This window comes from Heterodontus francisci, chromosome 22 (assembly GCF_036365525.1).
Source record: "Heterodontus francisci isolate sHetFra1 chromosome 22, sHetFra1.hap1, whole genome shotgun sequence".
Lineage (NCBI taxonomy): Eukaryota > Metazoa > Chordata > Chondrichthyes > Heterodontiformes > Heterodontidae > Heterodontus > Heterodontus francisci.
Window position 1 is genome coordinate 51,335,847 of NC_090392.1, and position 13,987 is coordinate 51,349,833.

General features: G+C 45.9%; 1 protein-coding gene across 1 annotated transcript in view; it reads left to right on the forward strand.

Moving 5' to 3' along the window:
- LOC137381615 (high affinity cGMP-specific 3',5'-cyclic phosphodiesterase 9A-like) overlaps positions 1-13,987 on the forward strand; it is a 64,718-nt gene that overhangs the window by 32,556 nt on the left and 18,175 nt on the right. The window contains exons 9-11 of the mRNA XM_068054322.1: positions 6,090-6,164; positions 7,605-7,691; positions 12,973-13,077. Coding sequence (XP_067910423.1) covers positions 6,090-6,164; positions 7,605-7,691; positions 12,973-13,077 — 267 coding nt within the window. The remainder of the gene's footprint in view (positions 1-6,089; positions 6,165-7,604; positions 7,692-12,972; positions 13,078-13,987) is intronic.

Sequence of the window (13,987 nt, forward strand, 5' to 3'; positions counted from 1 at the left end):
TTTGGAAGGTGCTGTCTAAGGAGCCTTGGTGCATTGCTGCAGTGCATCTTGTATATGGTACACACTGCTGCCACTGTGCGTCGGTGGTGGGAGGGGTGAATGTTTGTGGATGGGGTGATAATCAAGCGGGCTGCTTTGTCCTGGATGTTGTCAAGCTTCTTGAGTGTTGCTGGAGCTGCACCCATCCAGACAAGTGGAGAGTATTCCATCACACTCCTGACTTGTGCCCTGTAGATGGTGGACAGGGTTTGGGGAGCCAGGAGGTGAGTTACTTGCCACAGGATTCCTAGCCTCAGACCTGCTCTTGTAGCTATGGTATTTATATGGCTACTCCAGTTCCGTTTCTGGTCAATGGTAACCGCCAGGATGTTGATAGTGGGGGATTCAGCGATGGTAATGCCATTGAATGCCAAGGGGAGATGGTCAGATTCTATCTTGTTGGAGATGGTCATTGACTGGCACTTGGGTGGCGTGAATGTTACTTGTCACTTATCAGCTCAAGCCTGGATATTGTCCCGGTCTTTCTGCAATTCTACATGGACTGCTTTAGTATCAGAGGAGTCATGAACGGTGCTGAACATTGTGCAATCGTCAGTGAACATCTCCACTTCTGACCTTATGATTGAAGGAAGATTGTTGATGAAGCAGCTGAAGATGGTTGGGCCTAGGACACTACTCTGAGGAACTCCTGCAGTGATGTCCTGGAGCTGAGATGATTGACCTCCAACAAACACAACCATCTTCCTTTGTGCTAGGTATGACTCCAACCAGTGGAGAGTTTTCCCTCTGATTCCCATCGACCTCAGTTTTGCTAGGGCTCCTTGATGCCATACTCAGTCAAATGCTGCCTTGATGACGAGGGCAGTCACTCACCTCACCTCTTGAGTTAGCTCTTTTGTCCATGTTTGAACCAAGGCTGTAATGAGGTCAGGAGCTGAGTGGCCCTGACGGAACCCAAACTGAGCGTCACTGAGCAAGTTATTGCTAAGCAAGTGCCGCTTGATAGCACTGTTGACAACACCTTCCATCACTTTACTGATAATCGAGATTAGACTGGGGCGGTAATTGGCCGGGTTGGACTTGTCCTGCTTTTTGTGTACAGGACATACCTGCTCAATTTTCCACATTGATGGGTAGATGCCAGTGTTGTAACTATACTGGAACAGCTTGGCTAGGGGTGCAGCTAGTTCTGGAGCACAGGTCTTCAGTACTATTACCGGAATATTGTCAGGGCCCATAGCCTTTGTAGTATCCAGTGCCTTCAGCCGTTCCTTGATATCACGTGGAGTGAATCGAATTGGCTGAAGCCTGGCATCTGTGATGCTGGGGACTTCAGGAGGAGGCCAAAATGGATTATCCACTCAGCACTTCTGACTGAAGATTGTTGCAAATGCTTCAGCCTTATCTTTCGCACTGATGTGCTAGGCTCCCCCATCATTGAGGATGGGGATATTTGAGGAGCCACCTCCTCCAGTTAGTTGTTTAATTGTCCACCATTCACGACTGGATGTGGCAGGACTGCAGAGCTTAGATCTGATCTGTTGGTTATGGGATCGCTTAGCTCTGTCTATTGCATGCTGCTTACACAGTTTTGCATGCAGATAGTCCTGTGTTGTAGCTTCACCAGGTTGACCCCTCATTTTAAGGTATACCTGGTGCTGCTCCTGGCATGCCCTCCTGCACTCTTCATTGAACCAGGGTTGGTCTCCTGGCTTGATGGTAATGGCAGAGTGGGGAATATGCCGGGCCAATAGGTTACAGATTGTGGCTGAGTGCAATTCTGCTGCTGCTGCTGATGGCCCACAACGTCTCATGGATGCCCAGTTTTGCATTGCTAGATCTGTTTGAAATCTATCCCATTCAGCATGGTGGTAGTGCCACACAACAGGAGGAAGGTATCCTCAATGTGAAGATGGGACTTGGTCTCCAAAAGAACTGTGCGGTGGTCACTCCTACCAATACTGTCATGGACAGATGCATCTGTGGCAGGCAGATTGGTGCGGATGAGGTCAAGTATATTCTTCCCTATTGTTGGTTCCCTCACCACCTGCTGCAGACCCAGTCCAGCAGTTATGTCCTTTAGGACTTGGCCAGCTCGGTCAGTAGTAGTGCTACTGAGCCACTCTTGGTGATGGAAATTGAAGTCCCCCACCCAGAGTACATTCTGCACCCTTGCCACCCTCAGTACTTCCTTTTAAGTGCTGTTCAATGTGGGGGAGGACTGATTCATCAGCTGAGATGGGGGGGAGGTGCACATTGCGGTGGGTGGTAATCAGCAGGAGGTTTCCTTGCCTACGTTTGACCTGATGCCATGAGACTTCATGGGGTCTGGAGTCAATGTTGACGACTCCCTCCCGACTGTATATCACTGTGCCGGCACCTCTGCTGGGTCTGTCCTGCCGGTGGTACAGGACATACCCAGGGATGGTGATGGCGGTGTCTTGGACATTGTCTGTAAGGTATGATCCAGTGAGTATGACTATGTCAGGCTGTTGCTTGATTAATCTGTGGGACAGCTCTCCCAACTTTGGCATAAGCTGCCAGATGTTAGCAAGGAGGATTTTGCAGGGCTGGGTTTCACAGAATAATAGAAAGTTTAAGGCACAGAAAGAGGCCACTTGGCCAATCATGTCTGTGCCGGTTTGCCATGGTTGTTTCCAGTGCAAGGTTGATGCCAGGTGGTCCCTCCGGTTTCATTCCTTGCTGACTTCGTAGGGGTTAGATACAACTAGGCCATTTCAGAGGGCAGTTAAGAGTTAACCACATTGCTGTGGGTATGGAGTCACGTGTAGGCCAGAGCAGGTAAGGACAGCAGATTTCCTTCCCTAAAAGGCATTAGTGAACCAGATGGGTTTTTACATCAATCGGCAATGGTTTTATGGCCATCATTAGACAAGCTTTTAATTCCAGATTTATTAATTGAATTCAAGTTCCACCTTCTGCCGTGGTGGGTTTCGCAACTCATGTTCCCAGAGCAATACCCTGGGTCTCTGGGTTACTAGTCCAGTGACAATACCACTACACCACCACCTCCCCGTTATACATTGAATGCCAAGACATTTAACTCTCATTAAATATTAAAGGCTTCTGCAGTTAACAAATTATCACCCAATGAAACCCCAAGTGCTATTCCATACATTTATGCGGTCACTTCAAAAGGGTGTTTTCCCTGTGCCTGGAATTGACGTGGGGGCAGGCTGCTGCCTTCCTTGCTCTGGTGTATGAGATGGCCGTGGCTTGCGTCCTCGTGGTGTGTGAGCCCCACTGGGGCCTGGCACATTCGAGGCCACCTGTATCTGTACAGGGGCTGTCTCAGTAATCAGATCAGCATTTGGCATTGGTGTCACTGTCGAAGGGACTGAGGATCTGCCTTCAGCTGTACAAGCACCTTGAGCCCCCGTTGCCTGGAGCTTTCCCCTCTATACCCTTTCAAGCCCCATATGCACTCCTCTGGTTGCCTGGAATGGTTCAGCTCCTGGCAATGGGGAGATGTGTAGCTGGTCCATCTCACCCACCCATTGCTCCATTTACATCATGGATGAGGCTATGCTATGGAGGTCTGTGCGCTATCCTTGCATCCACTCGGTGCTATGCTCCATGTGTCTCTCCATAAGGGTAACCACTCTCTCAATGGAGGACACCATGCATTTGCATGCCACAGCGATGGAGCCACTCATAGCATGGATGGACACCTCCCTCGTTTGCACAAGGGACTTCATTGCTTGTGGAATTTCCAACAGCTCTTCACACATTTGATGCTGCAACCGAAGTATTTGCTGCTGTACTGATGACATCCGAGACTTACCATCTGCATGGAGCTGAGCATCACTGGTTCTCTCCTCACTCCTCCAAGGGGAATTGGCCACAGACGTCACTGCCTCCGTTACCTCCTTGTGTGCACCTATGCAGTCCTCACCAGATTGTGCTACCCGTTCTACACACGCAATAAAGCTCACCACTATGATTTTATCTGCGCTGGCGGAGGATGTGCTGGAATGAAGTGACGCAGTGTCTTGGGGTGACGTTGCATCCTGTGAGCTTTCCTGTGCTACAGGAGACCTGGTCTGCTCATTTGCTGCTGTACGAGCTGGAGATTCATGATTTAAGTGAAACAATTGCTCCTACAGCCAAGCCCCAGTGCCTCCCCTTAATCAGGAGCTTCCAGTGGTGTTAATGGTCCAGACCGGTGACACAGGCCACACATGGTCTGGACAATGTTGGAAGCAATAATCACTTTACTCACTCGCCATAGCTTCCAAACCTGCCTCGCCCTCGGTGACAGGATGCCCTGCCGTGACCCATCCGATCTCCATGGCCTTCTCCTCCTCCATTGGTGTCACCACGGCGATGACTGGCACTCCACCTCCGTTGTGTGACGCTCCCTGGTATTCTGAGCATGCTTCTCCTGCAAGTGTAGACATACACAGTGTCACTCCTATCTCATGGTGCATCTGTGCTGGTCACTCTGAGGCACTGTAAATGTGCAGCACCATGCCACTGGTCACACTGCAGCATTCACCCATCATTGAACATGGGTCTTGGGTGTGTTTGAACTGGATGCCCCAATGTGGTCATTGATGCCTGGTTTTGCCCCATGCATGGGTCTACCACCTGGCCTCGCATTTCATGGGCACCTTTTAATTCATGCTGGACTTCCATTTTGCAACTCAAAATGCCACTCATCTTTCCAGACCACAATAGATCATTCAATCTCATCCTCTACTGGATCCAGGTTCTTGCAATGACCCCTCAGCTGCTTCCGATGTCTGCAACCTCCAGCCATGCCTTCTTGCTGAGACTTGCTGGCCTGCTCCTCCCGTCTGCTAGAAACAGGCAGCACTCCTTTCTTGGACTGCTTGCAAATGCGCCTCCAAGGAGGCGTCGCTGAATTGTGGGGCGACCCTTCGTAGTTCTGATGCCACTTCTCTGCTGCCTCTGTTGCTGTTGACCCCTTCTTCTTGTCTCTGCCTTCAACATGCCTAACTGCTGTACATGTGCCTTTAAAAATGGCTGCTGCGTACGATCTGCCAACTCTAGGACCACCCCCCACTGTTAATTGGACGGCTATCTCGCCTGCAGGCCATTAATTGGCTGCTGCTGGTAAAATCCTCTTGGCAGTCCCGCCGCCCACCCGTGCATGCCGCTGAACCTCATTTCCGCCGGACTTCAGCTCATCCGCCCAATCGGTAAAATTTAGGCCCAGGAGTTACATAGTGCAAGTTGAAACACAACACAGATGTGCCACCTGGTGGAAGCTCAGCTGTATGGCACAAAACACAAAAGAAATTTTTAAATGAAGGAGTAAATCTCGCAAACTAACTATGGTTGGGAATGTGCTGAACTTTGCAGCTAAGTCTCGATACTGGCTCCCATCAAGCAAAGCTGTGCACCAGGAATGTTAATTCATCAAATTTACCCCCATATTCCAAGCTCATGCAAAATTCGACTACCTGCATTCTAATTTGCACTCAGTCCCATTCAACCAACTCTGTGCTCTCTGGTCTACATTGGGGCTTCTGTTGCCTTGATTTTAAAATTCTCATCCTTGTTTTCAAATCCCTCCACAGCCTCATCCCTCCCTATCTCTGAAACTTCCTACAACCCTCCAAGAGCACAACTTGCATTGATATAGTGCCTTTAGCATAGCAGGCCCATGGTGTTTCATAGGAGTGTTATCAGATAGCATTTGGCGCTGAGCTACATAAGGAGATATTAGGACAAGCAGTAGGTTTTAAGAAGTGTTTTAAAATAAAAGAGAGCGATAGAGATGTGTAAATGTTTAGGGTAGGGAATTCCAGAGCTTGGACCCTAGATGGCTGAAGATATGACTACCAACAGTGGAGTGAAGAAAGTGGGGGATGCGCAAGATGCCAGATAGCGATTTCTCCTCAAGCTGCACCTCTGTCAGCAGAAAAATAGTGACAAAACATTCTATTTCCAGTTGTGTGTTCCCTTCACCTTGAAGAGCAGATGTACAATAAAATATCTGTAGGCATTGCCGCGTGTCTGGGCCTTGTGGGAGAAATCGATTGCTGAAAGTGTTTTATTATTACTTTTCTAAATAAGACACCTGTTCTCTATTTTGACAGTACACGCTATCCCAGGAGACCATTGAGGCACTGAAGAAACCAACCTTTGATGTCTGGCACTGGGAGTACAATGAGGTAACTGTGAAGCTGCCTTTCCTGGGGCTCTGCTGGTCACCGATGTAGAGGCCACAGATCAATGAGTTAAAATAAAAATGTTCAGTAATAATCTCTTTATTACAGAGACTCTGGCATCCCAAAAGAGAGGCGAGAAGGAACAGACCAACAGCTCAGAACAATCACGTTCAGGAGATTTTTAGTTTTCTGTTTGATGCCCCTGTTTATGTTGTGAAACAGTAACTGCACCAGCTTCTGTTGTGTCAAATTGCCCTTTTATATGGCAGGTTCAGCCACAGTGGAATAATCACACATCACAGGATACTTACTGATGATGAGGACTTTTCGGCCCATTATAACACATCCATCCAAAATAACCCTACCATCCTTGTATTGCTGCATCTAATTGTTTCTTGAAGATTCCATGGTTTTCAGTGCCACGGCGCTGCCTGGAATCCACTCCAAGTGTTGAGCATTCTCAGTGTTGGAAGAACCTCTTAATAACAATCCTAAAGTTTCCTTTCACTTGAACCTGTGTCCCCTTGACCTTCTCCAACTGTCAGTTTAAAGTAATACTGTGGATTAACCTTTTCTATCACAAGTTACAACCTTATAAACCTCCATATGATCAACTCCCAAAAGCCTCCTTTTCAGGCTGAAAAGCTTAAGTCTCTCCAGTCTTTCCTCATACCTAGACATGTGCAAATCTTACATGGGCACTTACTACAATGTTGCCTTTGCAACTTTGCTGTTCTGGTCATGATATTGGGGGAAGGATCAATTGTGACAAAAGCATAATGCTATGGCTATGGGCTAAGAGATCAGTGACGGACATGCTGTGAATGCTGATGGTTAGGGTTACCAATACCGGTTGGATATTTTTCTGGAAGTGTCATCCCCTGCCTACAATACCAGAATCCTGCCATTGGTGACCCAACATGCCCATACTCGCAGTGCACCACCCTCTAATGCCAATTTGGAGTCTTCCATTACCTGATTGCCCCTATGATTTTTCTCTTGGGTTGCTCACAACAGTAGCCTGGAATTTAGTCTTTAATTCCTGGAGACCTGGAGGGTTGGCAACCCTACTGGCGATGGAAACTATTTTCCTTACAAGCCTCTGACCCACACAGTCAGAGACACCCAGGAGAAATCCGAGGACGCTTAGTGCCCCCACAGTACTTGTACAATAGAAGACCATGTCCAATCGCACCATTATTGTCAGCTGGCAACCTATAATGCTAAAGGAGATCCATGGTAGTGGGGTGACCTAGCACAAGTCCTGTTGGAGGTACGGTATGACTATGTTTGTGTGACATTCCTTTTATCTGGTGTTTTAAATTTACTTTAAGCTGGTGAATGTCTCCATTGAAATAGCAGGTATGTGGGAACCTTTGATAGATACTGTGATAGCACATAACATGTTCAAGTATGGAGTAACTGTTTTATTATCACTGGCAGATGCTCAGCTGTCTGGAGTACATGTACCATGATCTGGGACTGGTGCAAGAGTTTAACATGAACCCCATCATACTGAAACGCTGGCTGGTAAGTTTGCTGCTCTTGAGGTAAAGGATGGTAATTCACAACATGGCTTGGAAATGATCATGACCCACAGAGCCATGAAAGCAAATGAAAGTCTCCCCACCCCCAATAACTAATAATTGCAGTGTAACAATGCATTTGTTTGCATCAATCCACCTGCACTGAGAGGATTGAGGGGCTGGAAGAAATCTATGTCAGGGCACAGGACTCGAACTCCATACAGTATCTACTGTCCTGACTAAATCTGATGGGATGGTTGGGAGAAATTCATAGTGTGTCCAATGGGAAACTGGGCTATATAATGGCTTTTCATTTCTGTGACCTGGGTTAAATTCCAACCCATTGCTAACATTTAGCTGCCAGGAGTTCTAAGAGTACTACATGAGAGGAAATCTCATGTCTGTGAGATGTTGGAACTAATTGGCAACTGTATTGATACAACTGATGCAGGAAATAGAGAAATGTCACACTGAAGCAGTAGGGGGTGCTGTTCTCACACTGGAGCTGAGATATTGCTCACGCGGAATATAAGGAACTTTAATATCAAACCATTCTGTAGCTGACCTAGGAAGTCACCTTCAGGAGCTTCTGCAATGTTATGCTGTTAAACTGAAAGCCAAGTGTGATGTTCTTGGGACTAAGATTCAGCCAGAATTAGTAAGAACTGCTGCATGCTGGTAAACACATGGATTTCTTTATTATGCTTTCTTTTCCCAACTCCCTCCGCTGCTATCTGCATGTATGGTAGCCTCAAGTGGATAAAATGCACAATGCAATTTTCAAAACACTACATTCCTCCCCTTCTTAGTAAATGAGAGATATAGCATGTTTCAATGGTTTGTTTCCAAAAGTGTAAACAATAAGCTAAGCATGAATAGTTCACTTCATAGCATAGTCATATAAGAATGGTGGACGTTTTCTCTCATGAGTAGGATATTGTCAAACATCAAGTGTAGTCTCATTTGAATCATGTTCTTCATCTGAGATGTCGATGTTGGAATCGGATTCAATGCTTACGAGTAGTGTTTTCAGTGCTTTGAAGAATGACGCGTTTTGTGTGATGATTTGTGAACTGTGCTTAGCAGTGATCATTGACCCTTTTGTGCTGGTCACAACAAATGGTTGGATGTCATTAGGCATTGTTTACTTTCCAATATGACCATCACATTTCACGAGCACTTTATCTCCTGGCTTTAGCAGTGTTGCTCTAAGTTTCATGTTTTGTTCTGCATTTACTTACATTCAATCTCTCAGTTCTCAATTGCGTTCACATGCAGGTTGATCATTAACTCCGCGGGGTGTCTCAGGAAGACGTGTGCGGATAGGATGTGCAAAAATGCGAGTAGCTGGAGGTTTTCCAGTGGTCGAGTGAGGAGTTGCTCTGTAATTACAAAGAAAGTAACATGGGTCTTGCTTCCGTGACTTGCTCTCAGCTGTAGCTGTATGTATCACTTTTTTCAAGGTTTGCATAAATTTCTTGACTTCTCTGTCAGCTCTAGGCCAACAGGGTGTGATTTTTCAATGAGTGAACCCTAGGTAGCTTGCAAATTTACTGAACTCATCGCTGTTGAATGAGGGCCCATTGTCACTTACTGTTTGAGGCAAAGATCTGGTCAAGCTTTAGAATGACTGCTTTCGTTGAAGTTGATATTACTAATTCCACGATTGGGAATCTGCTGTAGTCACATAACAAGCAGTTGTTCACCAGTGGGGAAATCTACAAAGTCAATGCTGACTTCAGCCTATGGTCCTGGAGGTAGTTCAGACATCTTCAGAGGATCACAAAGATTTGACATTGTAGTTGCTTGACATGGCAGACACTGATTGATTTTGTGCTCCACCAGGTCGTCCATTCCTGGGAACCTTACCATTTCCCTAAAGAGTTGTTTGGTTTTGACAATTCTCTGGTGACCTTCATGTGCTACATCGACAACACATTCCCTCAATGAGTGTGGAATGACAATACAGTTGCTGCATAATATGCGACCAGATGTGATTGTCATGGTGAACTCATTTCAAACATTGTGAAGGCATTGTAGCGTGTGAATGATTTCGTTTGTAGATGCTCTCTTGATCACGTCTTTCCAGTTTTGTGATTCCATAGATGTAATATATAGTTACAAAGACTTATCATCTTTTGTTGTTGCTTTGATAGCTAGTTTTAGTGACTTTGGCACCATATTTAGGCTACATCATTAAGATGTTGTTCGGCAACCTTTTCCTCACGACTAGTAGGACTGATTGTCGCCAATGGATGTTGCAAAAGATAGTCCACTGGGTTGAGCTTGCCCGGCTGATACTCAGCATGGAACTTGTACTCTGGTAGTTTGAGAATCCAATGATCTATTCGAGTGGGTGGTTTGCTATGTGGATTGTTGAACAAGCTCACTAGTGGTCTATGTTCGGTTATTACTTCAACTCGCTTCCATACAAGTAGAGATGAAAGTGTAAGATACCACATATTATTGAGAGAGCTTCTCTCTCTGTTTGCGAATAACATTGCTCAAGAGGCATTAACAATCTGCCTGCCATTGCAATGATTGATGGGTTACCTGTCTTGTCTTTCTGAACGAGAACTGCACCGAAGCCAACTGGGCTTGCTTCCACAACTAGCTGGGTGGTTTTCTCAGAGACAAAATAGGCATTTGTGCAACTTGCTGACAAAGGGCGTTTGATATGGTGTACCGCTTGTTTGTGTGATTTAGTCCATTTCCACTTGGTGGTCTCTTTTGTCAGATTGCATAGGGGGCAGATAACATAGCGAGGTCAGCAATCAAGCAACTACAGTACGTGACGAGTCCTAGCAGACTCCGTACTTCCTGTACGTTTGTAGGATCTGCAACGTTTGCAATGGCTTCAACTTTCCTTGGATAAGGGGATACTCCTTCACCGCTAAACACTTCTGTTGGTATTGGTCTTGGTAGTTAATTTTGCTGTTGAGCGACAAACATGGGCAAAGTGGTTGGGGTGTCCACAGGCTTTACACCGTTTACCAGTAGCAGAACACTTTGTCAGGTATGGGTAAGCACCGCCCCAGTGGTGTCTTTGGATAAGTCACAACTCCGTCTGTGAGGTGGCTGTTGTTTCCCAACACATGAGCGATGAACAGTGTTCACAGGAGTTGAAATTGGAGTGTGGTGGTTATTGTTAGCAGCGTCGCCTTCAGTAGCTCTGGACTTTGACAGCGATGGTGATCTTGCTAACTCCAACAGCTCTGACAGCTTTCTGTCTTAAGTGCATTTCAGTGTAGTTGATTAGAGAGATAACCTTTGATTACTTGTGTTTTGATTTCCTATTTGACATGTTCAACACCACCAAAGTCACATTTGGTGGCTAGTTGCCTCAATCGCGTGCAATATTGGTTAATTGTCTCGTTTGTCTCTTGCTTAGTGCATTGGAAGACAATTGTTCCATAAATGGTATTTTTCTTGGGCATGAAGTAGGTTGTTCATGCATTTTTTGCTGAGTCATAGTCATTTCGCACAGGCATTATGTCTCAAGAATATCTTCTAACTCTTCACCTCTATAGTGGAGAAGTAAGGCCTTTTTCTTTTGTCATCTGTGTTTGCAAAACCTGCCATGGCGCCTTCAAAACATCGCAGCCACTTTTACCAATGTGGGAATACAAATGATGGCTCCAAATGTACATCAAAAGGTGGTAGACTGGGCATAGACAATGCCATATTGATTAGCAATGCAGTGATACTGCGTGATCAAGGATCCTGCTTGGCATTCCTTTCAAAGAAAAGGTTCTATGTAATGATCCAAAATTTTTTTTTGATTGGATGGTCAGTCAGTGTGGGTTCAAAGCCTAATCCAGGACTTGAGCTGCCATCTGGACTGATGTTTGGTGCAATACTGAAGGATTGCTGCATTGTCAGAGGTGTTGTCCTTCACATGAGATGCTGAGCCGTGTTTCTCCATGTCTGGAGCATTCCTGAATTCCTGTTGCTTTTATCAGAAATCCTGGCCACTGTTAGCCAGTCAGTATATGCTTACAGCCAGAGCCGGGTTAAGAATTTGGTTCAGTACCACAAAGGGCATTGTATTTACTGTCTAACCTGTCAAGACAGCTGACTGCTCTAATCTTAAAGCTCAAGGCACACTTGAAGACTTCATCTTCGTATTGGCCATCTTGTAACAGTTCTGGAATAAATTAATCAGGCTGTCAGCAGCTTTTACAGAATAGTTGAAGTCAATGAAAAATGTTGTCCATTATAGACAGGCTTCACTGTGCAATGCTTAAACTAAACTGAGAAAGTATTCCAGCCAGGTGCTCCTGACAGTTCAGTAGGTCAGCTTATTTCTGTGTTTCCCACTGCCTTTCTCTGCATCTCTTTCTAGGTCACTATTTTTTCACCTGGCACATTATTTGTAGTGTGTGCCTCAGCATGTCTGTCTGTATGTAGCTGTGCATCACTTTCCCTTTGCTTGTTTGCCTTGTTGTCTGTAGTTAGTGTTTCTGTCTGTCTGCCAGCCCTAGACTCTTAGTCTGGCTTTCTCATTGCATGCTTCTCTCACGTGCCCCTTGCACACTGTCGAGACTCAGACATGCAGGATGACAACTTAGGTGAGATACCAGAGGACAACTAATGCATGTAGAGTAAAGGCCTGCTCGGGTCTGGGAAAAAAAACCCAACCCGAACCCAATAGAACCGCATCGGACCCGAGCCTGACCCGGCCTGAGTCCTTCCATTTTTTCCCGCGCCCGACCCGATCCGAGCCCGACCCCGCGCCGACCACTGGAATGTTCACTTTCTCCAGTTGACAGCATTCGTATTACATCCATAGTGCACTCACTTTTGGATGGATGGAATCTGCAGCATGAGCGCGATGATGTCATAGAGATGCTCACTTGTTCACGGCGCAGACTCAGAGTCTGTGGAGTGCGGATGCACGTTTCCCTGCTTGACATCCTGAACTCCCAGCTCAGGCAGGCTTTTCAAATTTTGACACTTACTTACTCAATTTCCCTTTTCCTCCCAGCAGAGCAAAAGGTAGAACTGTGTGTGTCCAACCTGGATCCAGCCCGACCTGGAGCCAGCCCGACCCAGACCCTGCCCAATCCGACCTGAACCCAAAAGCCGGACCCAGAAGAGCGATCCGACCCAACCCAAACCCGACACGTCATCGGGTCCCGTCAGGTTCGGGTCGGGTAGCAGGCCTTTACTGTGGAGCCATATCTCCAGCAAGGGATCAAGGCTTAGAGGACAGGAGAAATCTTGACAAATTACAACTTGTTCCCACTCATAATAATTGGGCCTCTTTTATATTGTGTATCCAGCTTAGCATTCAGGAGAACTACCGGAACAATCCTTTCCATAACTTCCGACACTGTTTCTGTGTGTCCCAGATGATGTATGGCATGATTCATCTGTGCAACCTGCAGGTGAGTGGCAACTGAAGTCTAGCTCAGACTCCATTACAATTAAACCCCATGATTGAATTCTGTCTTTTCTTGTCATATGCTCAGGAGTATGGGCCATGCATGGTGAATACAGCCCCTTTGTATATATTTGCATTTCTAATAGGGAATTTTAAACCTAACTCAGGGAACAACAAGCCCCCTTCTCATTACGAGGTTCTAATGGAGTAGTGGACACGGTTAAGTATGACTAGAACAGATTATTAGCTTATAGTCACTTATGAATTCAGTAAGGAATTCAGAAGAATGCAGAACTCACTATAACTAGGAGTAGTTGAGGCAAATAGCATAGTTGCATTTAAGGGGAAACTAGATAAACACATGAGGGATAAAGGAATAGAAGGACATGATAGGGTTAGATGAAGACTGATGGAAGGTGGCTCATGTGGAGCATAAACACTGGCTCAGATCATTTGGCCAAATGATCTTTCTCTGTTTTGTAAATTCTATGCAATTCTATGACATTTTATTGGGACATTTCTACAGGTCAGTCTGTTGAACTCCGGTCTGCACTCTACACACAGTGGAGAGCAGTGGCTCAATAAATAAAACTAACTGCGGTCAGACAAATACCAATGTTGACATTCAGTAATGCGTTCAGCAGCTAGAACCAAACCGGCTCTGCATTTGTGGTTCAACAATCTCTGTATGCTATCTAACAACATACATTACTTTATTAGTTGTTGAGAATCTAAGAGGAACCCTCTAGAGCATTACAGGAGACCAGAAAAAGAATAGAGGGACATGCCTACTTTTATACCTCACACTGGAAGATATTAATGATCTTGAGCCCCAGTGGCCATTTCCAATGTTGCTCAGAAGTGGATTGGACACAACCAGCCAGTCACAGCTCTGCTTTTGGAGTCAATGTATT